At 37.8% G+C, this 16,531-nt stretch overlaps 1 protein-coding gene across 6 annotated transcripts in view; it reads right to left on the bottom strand.

Moving 5' to 3' along the window:
• The window catches only part of ALG14 (ALG14 UDP-N-acetylglucosaminyltransferase subunit), a 106,679-nt gene that overhangs the window by 52,338 nt on the left and 37,810 nt on the right, over positions 1 to 16,531 (bottom strand). For all 6 annotated transcript variants that reach the window (XM_089919268.1, XM_089919263.1, XM_089919278.1 and 3 more), the window contains one exon: positions 11,749 to 11,880. In XM_089919268.1, the coding sequence (XP_089775394.1) occupies positions 11,749 to 11,880 (132 nt within the window). The remainder of the gene's footprint in view (positions 1 to 11,748; positions 11,881 to 16,531) is intronic.

Genomic DNA, 16,531 nt, shown 5'->3' with positions numbered 1-16,531 from the left:
GGGCAATTACAGAACACACCACACAGCAGAATACACATTCTTTTTAAGCACCCATGGACAATATATTCACCAAGATAGACTGTATCCTGGATCATAAAACATTATCTTAACAGGGCTTCCCTGGTAGCGCAGTGGCTGAGAGTCCGCCTGCCGATGCAGGGGACAGGGGTTCGTGCCCCGGTCCGGGAAGATCCCACATGCCGCGGAGCGGCTGGGCCCGTGAGCCATGGCCGCTGAGCCTTCACGTCCGGAGGCTGTGCTCGCAACGGGAGAGGCCACAACAGTGAGAGGCCCACATACCACAAAAAACAAACAAACAAAAAAAAACACTTTACCTTAACATATATAAAGAAAAGAGTATGTTCTCTGACCATAATGGAATCAAACTAGAAATCAATAACAAAAAGATAATAGGAAAAAAATCTCCAAATACTTAGAAATTAAAGCACTCTAAATAATCCATGGGTCAAAGAAGTATCAAAGGATATAAAAAATACTTAGAACCAAATGAAAATATAACATACCTACATTTGTAGGATGATGCTATAGCAGTGATGAAACAGAAATTTATAACACTAAATGCTTACATTAGAAAAGAGGAAAGGTCTTCCTTCAATCAATAATCTAAGCCCCTACCTTAAGAAACTAGAAAAAGAAGGGTAAAATGAACCCAAAGCAACCACAAGGAAATAGTAAAGATAAGAGAAAATAAATGAAACAAAAAGCTGACTCTTTGAAAACATCAATAAAATTGGTAAGTCTCTAGCAAGACTGACAAATATAAAAAGAGAGAAAACAGAACTTGCCAATATCAAGAATGAAACCAAGGCTATAACCACAGATCCTAAAGCTGTAAAAGAGGACAATTGGGAACATTACAATTCTGTGCATATAAACTTGACAATTTAGATGAAATGGAATAATTCCTTGAAAACCACAAACTACTAAAATTCACCCAATATGAGACAGAGAATCTGAATAATCCTATGTCTATTAAAGAAATATAATCTGTAGCTAAACACTTCTGAAAAAGAAATCTCCAGGACTAGATGGTTTCACTGGAGAATTTGACCGAACATTTAAAAAAGCATTAAAATAAATTTTAAACAGTCTCTTCCAGAAAACAAAGAGGGTGAGTCATTTTATAAGGCCAGTTTAATTTCAATACCAAAATCAGACAAAAATAGTACAAAACAAAAAGCCAAAGACAAATATCCCTCATGAATATCATCATAAAAATTTGCACAAATTATTAGCAAATGAAATCCATATAAAAATGTTTAAACAACATGATCAGGTGGGATTTATTCAGGGAATGCAAGCCTGTTTCAATATTTGAAAATCACTCAATGTAATGTACTGTATCAATAGCTAACAAAAAATTATGATTGTATCAATCAATGCAAAATAAACTTATAACAAAGTTCATTTTGTCATTAATACATTAATTTTTCTATTGTCATTAATAAAAACATTCTCAGTAAATTAGGAATAGAGGTTGTAATGGTTAATTTTATGTGTCAACTTGACTGGACCATGGGTGCCCAGACATTTGGTGAAACATATGTCTGTGAGGGTATTTTGGGGTAAGATTAACATTTGAATCAGTAGACTGAGTAAAGCACATTGTCCTTCCTAATGTGGACAGTCCTCATCCAATCAACCGAACACTTGAATAGAACAAAAAGGCTGAGTAAAATCCTATCCCATTGATTTTGGTTCAGTTTTTCTGGAGAACCCTGACTAATAGAGAAGGGAAAGTTCTTCAATTTGACAAAGAGCATCTATAAAAAACCTACAGCTGACATCATACTTAGTGGTAAAAGAATGAAAGCTTTTTCCCTAAAATTGGAAAAGAGACAAATTGTCTGCTCTCATCATTCATATTAAACATAACGCTAGAAGTCCTAGCCAGTGCAATAAGGTAAGAAAAGGAAACAAATTATATACTGGTTGGAAGAGAAAAAATAAAATTTTTTCTATTTGCAGGACATATGATTGTCTAGAAAATCTATTTAAAAAAGCAAGATCTCAGGATATGAGATAAACAAAGCTCAATAGTATTTTGATATGTTAGCAACAAACATGTAGAAACCAAAATTAAAAACACAATACCATTTATAACTTACAATTATTCCAAAAAAGTAAAATACCAAGATATTAATTTAAAAAACATGTACATGATCTTGATGCTGAAAATTACAAAACTTGGATAAACAAAATAAAAGGAGATCTAAATAAATGGAGAAGCATACCACGTCCATTGATTGGAAGACTCAATATAGTAAAGATGTCAATTTCCCCAAAACTGATTTATACATATAATGCAAGTCTTATCAAAATCCCAGCAGAATTCTGTTGTATACATAGACAAACTTATTCTACACTTTTTATGGAAAGGCAAAGGAACTAGAATATCTAAGGCAATTTTGAAAAAGAAAAATAAAGTGGGAGAAATCACTCTACCAGAAGTTAAGATTTACTATATACAGCTATAGCAAACACAGCAATGTGCTATTAGCAGAGGAAAAGACTCAGAGATGAATGCAACAGAGATTCCAGGAATAGATAAACACAAATACACCCAACTAATAACTTCTTTTTTTTTTTAAAAAAAGAATTCCAACTGATTTTTAACGAAAGGGAAAAGCAATTCAGTGGAGGAAGGAAAGGTTTGTTTATTTGTTTTTAGCACACTGTGCTGGGCATCCATAGGCAAAATGAGCCTTCATCTAAACCTCACACCTGATATAAAAATTGATTCAAAATGACTCATACATTTAAATGTAAAACATAAAACTATAAAACTATTATGAGAAAACATGAGGAAATCTTTGGAATCTAGGACTAGATGAAGAGTTGTTAGATGTGACAACAAAAGTGCGATTCATGAAAGAAAATTTGATAATTAGACCTCATCAAAAGTAAAATTCTTTGTTTTGTGAAAGACGCTGTTAGGAAGATGAAAAGACAAGTCATGAACTGAGAGAAAATATTTGTAAACCACATATTAGACAAAAGTCTTACATCTAAAATATACAAAGAACTCTCAAAACTCAAAAGTAAAACAAACCAATTAGAAAATGGGCAAAAGACATGAACAGACATTTCAGTGAAGAAGAGATATTAACGACAAATAAGTACATGACAAGATGTTCAACCTCATTAGCCATTAGGGAAATACAAATTAAAAACACAATGGTGTATCCCTACACATGTAAAAAACACTGATAATACCAAATGCTAGAGAGAATGCAGAGAAACTAGATCTCCCAGACATTGCTGGTGAGATGTAAAAATGGTATAGCCACTATGGAACATAGTTTGGCAGTTTCTTATAAAAGTAAACTTGAACTTTCTATCAGACCCAGCAATCTTATTCTTGGGCATTTACCCAGATAAATAAAAACTTATGTCTATACAAAAACCCGTACATGTATGTTCACAGTAGTTTTATTCATAGCAGCAAAAAAGTGAAAACAATTCAAATGTCCCTCAATGTATGAATGGTTAAACAAACTGTAATACATCCATACAATGAAATCCTATTTAGCAATAAAAAGGAATTACTGATACATGTAAAAACTGAATGGATCTCAAGGGCATTATGCTCAGTGAAAAAAAGTCAATCTCAAAAAGTTCCACAGTGTGTGATTCCATTTATAGAACATTCTTGAAATGACAAACTATAGTGATGGAAAACAGATTAGTGGCTACCATGGAACAGGGACTGGGGATAGCACAGGGGAGTTCCTTTGCAGTGATGGAACAGTTATGTATCTTGATACAGGGATAAAACAGCATAGAACTATACACAAACACAACCACACGTGAACACATATGAAATACAGTGAAAACTGAATAAGGTTTGTAGTCTAGTTGACAGAATTGTACTAATATCAATTTTCTGATTTTGATATTGCACTATGGTTATATAAGACCACCACTAGTGGAAGCTGGGTGAAGGGTACATGGAACGTTGTGTACTATTTCTTCAACTCCTTGGAATCTATAATTATTTCAAAATAAAAAATGCTAAAAAAAATTGTGTTCAAATGCTTATTTTTATTTATTTATTTTTGGCTGTGTTGGGTCTTCGTTGTGGTGCACGGGCTTCCCATTGCAGTGGCTTCTCTTGTTGCAGAGCACGGGCTCTAGGCGCATGGGCTTCAGTAGTTGTGGCACACAGGCTCAGTAGTTGTGGCTCGTGGGCTCTAGAGCACAGGCTCAGTAGTTGTGGCACACGGGCTTAGTTGCTCTGCGGCATGTGGGATCTTCCTGGACTAGGGCTCGAACCCGTGTCCCCTGCATCAGCAGGCGGACTCTCAACCACTGCGCCACCAGGGAAGCCCCTCTAAATGCTTTTTAAAAGAATCTCAAGCACCAAAATAAGCTGTAGGCTGAAGAGATGGAAAAACTATTTCTGATTTAAATAGTTTTTGTTCCACCAACAGAATTACTCTCTATTTCATGCCTACCTGCTACCCGTTGTTTCTTTAGTCCACTTTTCTTGAAGCTAACTAAATATAAGCTTCTTGAGGACACAGCTATATTTTATTCATCCCTTTCAGTGCCTGCTGCAATACAGACATTAAAAAAACAAAACAAAACTACTAGTTAAGTTTTGAGTGAGTTATCTAATTCTGGCAAATCTGAAACATTTCTAAAGAGAACTAGAATTATGCTACTCTGACTAGCTCTGTGACCTTGGTTACTTAGACCTCTCTGGATTCTGAGTTCCTCATTTATAGAATGGCAGTAAAGAGTATTGTGTTAGAGAACTGTTAGGAGAATTAAATGAGTTAATATATGCAAAGTACTTAGAATAGTGCCTGACACATAGGGAGAGTTCAATAAATGTTATTTTTCTAAAAATTTTTAAAAATACAACTTTTAGGTGTTCTGGTCACATGAATGAAAACGATAAATCAGTAAAACATTTAAGTGTCCATTTCCTTTAACTTCTATTGGATTTAAATGAAAAGAAGTCTGTTTATGGGGTTTATAGAGGAAAAGCCCAAAACGCCATCTTAACAGTATCCATAATATTTAACCTTATAAAAATGACTACCCTGCTACTGCATTCAGGTCTTAAGCTCCAGATCCCATTAATTTCTAATAGCAAGAAAATATTATATTTAAAATGCTAATTAATAAAAATTCAGTCTAAAGATTTCAACCTTATATACATTATGTGACACTCACTCAACTGACTTATTAACCTTTCACTCTTCTTAAAATGACCTTTTCCTATTCTCTGACTGATTAACTCTTACCCACCTTTGCTTAAATGTCATCTCCACTCTCAAGCCTTGTCCAGCTCCCCAAAGAGGACCTATCACACTGCAACCACCCAGCTGTGGGCAAGACTGCTGTCCACTGTGCTTACTTTTATACTTCTCACACAGTATAAATCCTGTCACAGAGTAGCGTCCTTGACAAGTATCTGTGAATGAATGAACCACTGAGTTCTTCTTGTGATAGTCCCACAGCAATTTTCACTTACCACCATAAGGCACTTGGCACACTACATCATAATTACTTTCCCATTTGTCTCCCCCACTAGAGTGTAAGCTCTTTGAGGGAAGGGCCCACAGCTCACCCATGCACAGTGACTGGACCATTCATCAAAGATACATACTGTGAGGCTACCAAGCACCAGGCACTGTTGCACCAGTATAATGAACAAGGCACTTGTTATGGAATGACAAACACATACATAAAAAAGATAGCTTTTTATCAGGATTAGTACTATGAAGAAAATAAAGCAGGGCAGTCTGACAGAGGGATGAGGACATGAGCTGGAGGAAGGGCTAGTATCACGATAGGCCTTTGTGAGGAGGTAACATTTGAGCTCAGAGAACAAAAAGGAACCAGTCACATTTACAGCAGGGGTGAAGAGCCCCATGCACAGGGAATGGCAAGTACAAAGGCTCTGAGACAGGAATCAGCTGGGTTTGTTGGAAAAAAACAAAAAAAACAAACAGCCAGGTCTGGCTGGCACACAGTAAACTAGGGGAAGAGAGGAGGAGAAGAGGTCAGAGAAGCAGGTTGGGCTAGAGCGTATAGGCTACACTGAGAAATTTGGACTTTGTTCTAAGAGCACAGAAAACCGCTGGATGATTTTAAGTGTGGAGTAACGGAATCTGATGTACGTTATAAAAGAAATCACATTGGTTGCTAAGTGGTGAAGCAACTGCGGGGGATCATGAACTTCCTTCCATAGGCAGACAAATTAAGAGGCTATGCAGTGTGGGCGGGGTGGCGCTGCATGGCGTGGGGCAGAAAGATGGACAGAAACAGACAGGAATCACAGTAAATTGAGAAGACATGGCTGGCAGGCCTTGCTATTGAACAGGAGAAGTAGGTGTGGCAGAGAGGAATCAAAGATGTATCCTGAGGATTTGACTTGAGCAAGTTTACCAAGATGGGGAGGAGTAGGAAATATCTACTATCTTGAACCAAGAAACTTCCAGATGCCTACTGGGTATACAAGTGGAAAAGTAGTACATGTTAGGCACTTAATATAGACTTTCAGTAACTAACACTTCAAGGATGACAGACTCACCTAAAATTAAAAGTAATATAGCATTCCAAACATGACCAACTCTATTTATTGCTTCAAAGGTTACAAACGTAAAATAATAAGCGATTGAAATGAAATGAACTGAGAAATCTCGGTTCATTTGATAAACTATGTCATTTTTGGCTGCTACTGATGCTCCCTGACCCAGATGTTTAATTCAGCAAAGGTGCTGAATTTTATGTTAGAAATTTTAGACAAATGCTGTAACTCGATTCCGGTGGTTGTGCCACTTAGAGAAGGTCTTAAAAACACTGGAGAGGTGAGGTGCCGAGAGGAGCAAGCAATGACTCACCAAATCACTTTTACTCAAAGATAGGTACATGCCATATATGAAGCTACTGCGAACCAAAGGTTTTGATGCTTTTGGCCATGATTCACATTTTAAAACTTATATTTATTAAGATATAAGTTACACAGAGTAAAATTTACCCTTTTTAGTGTACAGGTCTGAGTTACGACAGACGCATACAATTAATATCGACCACCATCACCACCATCACCACTACAATCAAGATACAGAACGGCTTCTCACCCAAAAAAGTTCTTTCAAGTCTTTTTGTAGTCAGTCCCTCCCCCACCCCTGGAGGCTGAAAACCAATGATCTACGTTCTGTCCCATTATCTTTTTAAACTCAAGAATAATCTTATGACTCTTATTCACAGGATGCCTGGCAAAGCCATATTTCTTGAAAAATATGATATGTGAAACACCAGAACCACCTAAAAAGTATTTAATGCCCTTGTAGAAGAAGAAACCATCCACTCCAATTACTAAGGATTAGATTCAGGCCTCCAAAACAGAGTTTATAACTTTCCTCTAAGATGCTTTTTGTCTAATAATTGGCTTGGATGAAACAAGCATGACTTTCAATATACACTCAACAAGCAGATTTACACATTTTTTCCTCAAAACAACCTGATGTTTTTGATTACTATCTCATTCAAAAAGTTAAATTAAGATATAAAACATTACGTATACTCACAATGGTTTTATATATGATTTTCTATAACAGGAACCGGTAAATATGAATTTGATTAATTTTCTAAGTCAATCTCATTTGCAAAATTCTGTAATAATATTTTTTAATACTGTTCCTCTTATTTTAATTATCCATTTTGAATTTTAAAAATATTCTATTTTGGGCTTCCCTGGTGGCACAGTGGTTGAGAGTCTGCCTGCCGATGCAGGGAACATGGGTTCGTGCCCCGGTCCAGGAAGATCCCACATGCCGCGGAGCGGCTGGGCCCGTGAGCCATGGCGGCTGAGCCTGCGCGTCCGGAGCCTGTGCTCCACAACGGGAGAGGTTGCAACAGTGAGAGGCCCGCGTACCGCAAAAAAAAAAAAAAAAAAAAATTCTATGTTGACAAATATACATGACACTTAATTTTGAAATATATACTGTCATTATTATTCAATTAGATCAGGCTTTGTTAAATCTACTAAAGCAGATACTTAATTTGATCTGTTGGGATCTATTTAAATTTTACACTCTTATTTAGAGGGAGTGATGCTTAATGTAATTTATTTTAAAAGTAATTTATTAACTGATTCTTTTTTTTTTTTTTGCGGTACGCAGGCCTCTCACTGTTGAGAAAGCTAAGGATGCACAAAAACAGACATATGGATCAATGGAACAGAATAGAGCCCCCAGAAATAAACGCAGGCACCTATGGTCAATTAATTTTTGACAAAGGAGGCAAGAACATACAATGGATAAAAGACAGTCTCTACAGCAAGTGGTATTGGGAAAGCTGGACAGCTGCAGGTAAATCAATGAAGTTAGAACACACCCTCATACCATACACAAAAATAAACTCAAAATGGCTTAAAGACTTAAATATAAGACATGATACCATAAAGCTCCTAGAAAATAACATAGGGAAAACATTCTCTGACATAAATTGTAGCAATGTTTTCTTAGGTCAGTCTCCCAAGGCAATAGAAATAAAAGCAAAAATAAACAAGTGGGACCCAATCAAACTTAGAAGCCTTTGCACAGCAAAGGAAACCATAAATAAAACAAAAAGACAATCTACATACAGGGAGAAAATATTCACAAACAATGCAACCGACAAGGGCTTAATTTCAAAAATATACACACAGCTCATATACAAAAAACCAAACAACCCAGTCAAAAAAAATGAGCAGATATAGATAGAGACAATCCTCCAAGGAAGACATACAGATGGCCAACAGGTACATGAAAAGATGCTCAACACGGCTAATTACTAGAGAAATGCAAATCAAAACTCACACTAGTCAGAATGGCCATCATCAAAAAGCCTACAAATAATAAATGCTGAGGAGAGTGTGGAGAAAAGGGAACCCTCCTACACTGTTGGTGGGAAAACAGTATGGAGGTTCCTTAAAAAACTAAAAATAGAGTTGCCATATGATCCAGCAATTCTACTCCTGGGGATAGAAAAGACGAAAACTTTAATTTGAAAAGATACATGCACCCCAATGTTCATAGCAGCGCTACGTATGATAGCCAAGACATGGAAGCAATGTAAGTGTCCATCAACAGATGAATGGATAAAGAAGATGTGGCATATATATACAACGGAATATTGCTCAGCCATAAAAAAGAATGAAATAATGCCATTTGCAGCATCATGAACAGCACTAGAGATTATCACATACTAAGTGAAGTAAGTCAGACAGAGAAAGACAAATACCATATGATATCACTTATTTGTGGAATCTAAAAAAATGATACAAATGAACTTATTTACAAAATAGAAACAGACTCACAGACATAGAAAACAATCTTATGGTTACCAAAGGGGAAGGGAGGGGGGGAAGGATAAATTAGTTTGGGGTTAACAGATACAAACTACTATATATAAAACAGATGAACAACAAGGTCCTACTGTATAGCACAAGATATTCAATATCTTGTAATAACCTATAATGGAAAAGAATCTGAAAAAGAATATATACATATGTATAACTGAATCACTTTGCTGTATACCTGAAACTAACACAACACTATAAATCAACTATACTTCAATTTAAAAAAGGCAAAAATATTCAAAAAGAAAAATGAAATTAGTGCCATTTACAATTTTAAAAAAAGAAAGCCAAGGATGAATACAGGAGAGATCTGCATGTTGTTCTTAACCATTAACTTTGTGTGTGTGTATAAGGGAATTTCATTACGTGGGAGTTCATTTTGTGAAGCCAGCCACATCAAAGCAACTGACTGGATAATGTTCAGGTTTGAAATAATTTTGAAAACTCAGTTTAAAACAGAAATAAGTATTTCACATTTCCCCCCTTTTCCCTTTTTATTCCTTTAGAAACATAATAGTCTTTTTTTCCCTTCCACTCTTTATAGGCAAATTTATGGCACTCATAAAATTTTAGACTAAGTTTGAAGGAAACTGAGAGGACATCTGGTCCAATCCTTTTGTTTTAAGGTAGAGAATGATGCCCAGAAGGGAACTAAAATAAAATAAAAGCCAAAGTGAGCCTGGGACCAAGTGTCCTAATGCCCCATCAGTTACTCTTCCTACTACAAGGGTATCAAAATACTTAGGGAGGGCCATCACCAGAGCTCCTCCATGTCCACAGCAGACATCAGCCATCATGTCACTACTTCCTTCTCACCTTCACACCTTAGAGTCCTAAAGTCACCACATTCAACATGGCTGCTGCCACTGACAGTGGTCATGCCCCCAGTGATTTAGTAAATGTAAACCCCAAATTTCCAGCTTAAAATGTGAAGACCTTTTTTCTTCCTTCCATTTTGTCTCTTAAGTTTCAGAAATAATTAAATCTTTAAGAGTAGTAATGATCTTTTAGGAAAACATCTGAGTTCCACACTCTTAAAATGTGGTTGGAGACTGTGAGATAAACTTATTCTGTCAAAAATTTAAAAATAAATATAAGCAAAATTAATCTATGGTGATAGAAATCACCAGAAAGTGGCTGCTTGGGAAGGGGCAGGTGGGGTGATGGAAATGTTCTATATCTTGATAGAGATGTGGTCAAACTATATACTTAAGATCTATGCATTTCACTGTTTGTAAATTATAGCTTTTAAAAACAATCTAAAGTACTCATGTAGACAATTCAGCTTTTTAAATTCTCATCCAAGGGAGGGACCTGAACTGCAATCCAGCTGGTGAAAGGCAATGACCAAACTGATAGAGATCTTTCAAAATCATGGTAGCTAAAGGCATTTTTGTTCAATTATTCATGAGAATAACATCCACTGTGCCAGAACTCATGTATATGGAAAGCAAATAAAGGGTTTCTTTAAGGCTATGCAGATTAATGGATTCTGCCTTAAACAGGAATGAGAGTATTATTTAAGTACTGTGTACACTACTGTAATAACATATCTGCTGATCTGCATTGGCTACTGAAGTGCATTTAGCATTTAGTAATAGAACTTCATCCTAAAGACCACAGAGAACTTAAGACTTTTATAGATAAGGGAGGTAAGGTTTAATACAGTGCACTAAAGCCTTCACATTTCTATTTTCTGTATTATTTTCCTATAAAAACTTGAGTGTGTATGACATTCTGCCCACTGCATATCATTTTCTGGTAACAGAGCTTTTTGTTTTTGTTTCTGTTTTTTTGTACTAGATTGCTAACTTAAAAAAAAAATTCACTGGGGTATAACTGATTTACAATGTTGTGTTAGTTGTTGTGTTAGTTTCAGGTGTATAGCAAAGTGTATCAGTTATACAAATACACATATCCACTCTTTTTAGATTCTTTTCCCATACAGGCCACTACAGAGTATTGGTAACAGAGTTTTGACAAAATAAAAAGAGTACTGAAAAGGAATTTTAAAAAACTGGCTCTTCTCTGGCTGACAAGCAAGCACATGACGTTGGCTTAGAAACCACAGGTGGGTAGCAGCACAAACTGCTTAAAGATAGTGCTGGGTTAGTCCCTATTGCCATGAGACAGAGGGGAGAAAAGGGCAAATTTAGAGTTCAAGTTATAGCTAGAAATGGAAGACAAATTTCCCACCTCTTTGAGCAAAGTGCATTGAAATTAATTTTAGCACACATTAGTAAAAGGTCTGGTATAGTATCTGGCACACTGATGAATGGTAGCTGTTCAATAAAACAATATGTCCTGTTACTAATGAAGGATCCACAGGAGAGTGACCTTCTCTCTCCTCCGATGCTCATACGTACCAAATCTGGCTTCACTCGGTGAGTCAGGGGGAAGGAGAGCCACATAGAGTATAAGGTGGTGAGTACCGTGGACAGCCAGGACTGCTGGACCTCCCGGCTTCTGGGAATGCGGTGAATATAGTATTCGGTAAACTAGAAGGAAATAGTGAAAATGCAAATCAACTGGGCCAGTGATACTGAAGTTAAACATAGAAACAGTTAACATTTGTACAAACAGGAAATGCTCTCTCAATTTTAATTTTCATTGGAAATATTTTTAAACTAAGTTATAAAGCCTTTTTCGTGCTTTATACAACACACATCACTGGGTTATGACAAAAAGTTCCTGAATATGATTCAAAATGTTAAAGTCAGTGTTGACAATAAGCTGGAGGAAATTTTCTATAAAATATGTTTCAGGCAAAGACCTTAACATACTTATATACAAAGAGTCCTTACAAATCAGTATAAGTAACCTAGTATCAAGATGGGCAAAGGAGATGGACAGACAATTCCAAACAGAAGAAACACAAACAGCCAATACACATTTGAAAAGATTGTTAACAATTAAACACAAAAGAAAGTAATGAGTCATTTTTCACCTACCTAACTGGTAGAGACTGTGGATACTCAGCGTTTTTGAGGATGTAAGGAAATAGACATTTACATTCCCTGGGCAAATACATTAGAACAACTTTTGGGGAGGGCAATTTAGGAATATCTATCAGAATTTTAAGTGTGTCTCCTTTTGATCCAGCATTACTGCTACCAGAAATACATCCCACAGATTTACCCACATGCTATCTACTTTATCACTGTTTGTATTTGTGGAAATTGGAAACAGCGCAAATATCCTCCAACAGGGATTGGAGAAGTCCATACAATAAAATATATGGAGACACATGAACAAATGACATAGATTTATATGAACAGATATGGAAGATGTGCCCAGATAAGTTGTTAAAGTGAATATACACGTTGCAGGACAGTATGTTTAATATGATCCAGCGTGTATTAACAAATCACAAAGCTGTGTGTGTTTGTATACACAATGGTACACATATCAGTATTTGCATGAAGAAAATCTGGAACTGTTTGCCACAAACCGTATATGATGTGGAAGGGGTTACACAGGGAACTGAATACCAGAAGGTGAGAATCACTGGGAGTTGCTTGCAGCCTGGCTACCACAAACGTTAAGTCAGAGAGTAAAGGACTAAATACCTAATACATTCCTCTCCCCATCCCCCCACCTTTGGCCTTGAGGAACAATACGCTCCTAGAGAAAAGAACAGAAAAACCTTTTCGTAAACTAGTCCAAGACACAAAACTACTGGTCCTAAGTTTTTTCAAATTTAGAAAAAGGTGTGAGATTGTGTGTGGAGGCTTCTGTTATGCTCCAGGAGGGCATCTGTGTAGCTCCTATAAAAATAAAAACGAGGGCTTCCCTGGTGGCGCAGTGGTTGAGAGTCCGCCTGCCGATGCAGGGGACACAGGTTCGTGCCCCGGTCCAGGAAGATCCCACAAGCCACGGAGCGGCTAGGCCCGTGAGCCATGGCCACTGAGCCTGCGCGTCCGGAGCCTGTGCATCCGGAGCCTGTGCTCCGCAATGGGAGAGGCCACGACAGTGAGAGGCCCGCATACCGCAGAAAAAGAAAAAACGAAAATGGGCTGCACACGTGACCACTCTGTTTCACATATGATGGACAGTCCCTCTTCCTTCCATACTACACCAGTGGGGAAAGAAAGATCTGGACTCAGTATGTTATCCACTATTTTTATTTATTTATTAATTATTTATTATATCAATGGTTTTTTTTCTTCCAAAGGATTAAGGTACTAAATGTTCAACTAGAAAATAATACTGAATAGTTCCCAAACTATAGACCATACAAGGGGCAGTATCCAAAAGGGGGCAAACTTGTAAGGAATCTTGTTGGAAGTTTGTGCTTGCCTAATTTGTGGAGATTATTAATTTAAAAACATGTGATGGGTAAAACAGTACTGAAACTGAGCCCCCCTAACACTGAGTTTCCTTACTGGGCTTATGATTACTCTCTCTATCCAATTCTTTATTCCCTTTCTTGTCCCCTCTGACCTCTATGCTGTGCTAACTGAACACTTATCCACCACAGTCAGATGACTAAAATTGCTGTTGTCCATAACATCGTTAATGCACTAAAATTGCTATTATATATATCATCATTAACATACAAACCCAGGTTGTTTCTCCAGGGCAAGATGAGCTAACAGACCCCTGAGCCACGGACCACCTGGTCTGAGCCTCATAAACCAGAACATCCTGACTCCCGAAACTATGACTAAGAAGTGTCACAAGATAATTAATCCCAGCCTTTGTTCATCCCTTTAAAAAAAAAAAAAAAACCCTAACTCAAAGACCAAGTGGGAATGGATCTGAGGCTTGTCTCCCACACTCTTCCTTGGCCCCTTACAATAAACCCTTACTTTGCTGCAAACTCTTGGCTGTCAGAGTTTGGCCTTCTGCACTGTGGGTACATGAGGCCTTGCTTGGTTTCAGCACTATAGAGCCAGAATGCCTAATCAGAAGCCTTCTGGATCAGAAGTGTTTCGAACAGGTAATACAGGACATATACCATATATTACATAATATCCACCGCTGAAGTTTGGAGAAGTAACCAAACATATTAACATTTCTATAGCAAAACACAAACATTCACACTAAGTGGGATAAAGACTATACTCCTCGTGCCAATTCAAACCAGGTTTTACTGTCAAATAAACTTGTGACAAACTTGGAACTTTTTTTTTCTCCCTCAGTTTTCCGAGCTTTCTAGGATTTCAGATCAGAGATTGTGGACCTGTACTACAAAATACATTTGAACCCAATAAGATGTCAGTATTATTATAGTGAAAATAACCCAGTAGGGTCTCATTATAAAGGATTTTTCAGTGTTACTTCAAAAATTTGAGGCCTGATCTTAATATCTGTAATATTTTCTTTAAAAAACCATGGGTGTCTACCATGTCCCTTGAATCTTTTAAAGCTATGAGCATATAACTTTTAAAAAAATTTTTATTTTATTGAAGTTTAGTTGATTTACAATGTTGTGTTAATTTCTGCTGTAGAGCAAAGTGATTCAGTTATACATATTCTCTTTCATATTCTTTTCCATTATGGTTTATCACAAGATACTAAATGTAGCTCCCTGTTCTATATAGTAGGACTTGTTGTTTATCCATTCTACATGTAACACTTTGAATCAGCTAATCCCAAACTCCCAATCCATCCCTCTCCCCTCCCCCTCCCCCCTTGGCAACCACAAGTCTGTTCTCTATATCTGTGAGTCTTTTTCGTAGATACGTTCATTTGTGTCATATTTTAGATTCCATATATGATATCATATGGTATTTGTCTCTTTCTGACTTACTTCACTTAGTATAATAACCTCTAGGTCCATCTATGTTGCTGCAAAGGGCATTATTTCATTCTTTTTTACAGCTGAGTAGCATTCCATTGTATATATATACACACCACATCTTCTTTGCTTATAGCTATGTAAAGAAGCAATGAACAGTATTTTTGGGTATTTTTAGTGTCCTGAGGGGCTGGAAGGGGAGGTCAGCCTGACTCTGGCTCTGGAAGCCCAGCTCCCCTGACTCCATCTGAGCTCCAGAGAGGCAAACACAAAAGCCTGGTAGGGCCTACGCAAGGGTCTGGAGACAGCTCTCTTAGACTTGGACATGGAAGAAAAGACTACATCTCGTCCCGGGGAGCAGCCTGAGGAAGCAGAGAAAGTGGGTTCTAGAAGTCTCCAGTCCAGTCCCAGAAGGATGGAAACTAGTGGAGGCATGTTCTGGGGTGCGACCTGAGGGTCCTCCTAGATGGAGACTAGAAAAACAGGCCTGAGGGTGAGCAAACAAGGTAGTGACTGAAGAGTGATGACCTGTCTTCTGACTTCTGGCTGCACCATGGAAGGAGCCCAGCCTCAGCCTTCAGATCAGATGCTAGGCTGGGGAGGGGAGTCTTGGTTCCACTTGCGGGCTGGAGCTAACTGAGCCAATGACCTCATGCATACAGTGACCCACCACTCAGTTTACACAGGATGGTCCCAGTTTATGTCTGTAGTCCTGGAGTAATTATTAATAGTGCTCCCTTCTGCTCTCAGAAGTATCCCACTTTAAATGATAAAGTATATGGTTACCCACAGGGTGGGCAAGGAGTAGGTTCTTCCTAGTGATAGGGAAGGAAATTTACTCAGAATAGCCCAAGGCAAGGTAATGCAAGAATCTACATTACCATCAAGGACAGAGTCTACGTGGTAGCTGGGAAGAAAGCCAAGCTGGAAGTCCTACCAGTGAGATAAACAGGAAAACAGAGAGTTGGTGACCAGCGTGGGGAAATGCGGGTGGTGAGGATCGAGCCAGGCAAGGGGTCAGAACGATGACCCTGACTGGCAGGAGACCGGGGACGGGGGGCAGGGTCCATATGGTACCCCTCTCTGGCTTATGGCTCTACGCTAGAGAGGCCTATACCTCCAAACCCCATCTAAGTCTTCGCCACATTATGTCGTTTTGATAATAAGTTCAGGGAACTGGAAATCCTACCGAAAAAGAGACTTCTCTCCAAATCCAAGCCTCTTCCCACCCATTCCCCCACCAGATCAGTTCTCAGAGGCACCTTTCCCGACTGACCTTTCTAAATAACCCTGCTCTTCCCACCTGTACGCACACTCCTCTCTCCTCCATCACCAAGCTTGCTTTTTGTTTTAAAATTACTCTATTTCCTCTACTGGCATATTATATGTTTATTTACTGATACCTC

The sequence above is a fragment of the Delphinapterus leucas genome, chromosome 1, assembly GCF_059928025.1.
Source record: "Delphinapterus leucas isolate spDelLeu-1000000601 "Yukka" chromosome 1, BTC_Dleu_Yukka2, whole genome shotgun sequence".
Taxonomy (NCBI): Eukaryota; Metazoa; Chordata; class Mammalia; order Artiodactyla; family Monodontidae; genus Delphinapterus; species Delphinapterus leucas.
This window is presented reverse-complemented; position numbering and strand designations above follow the sequence as displayed.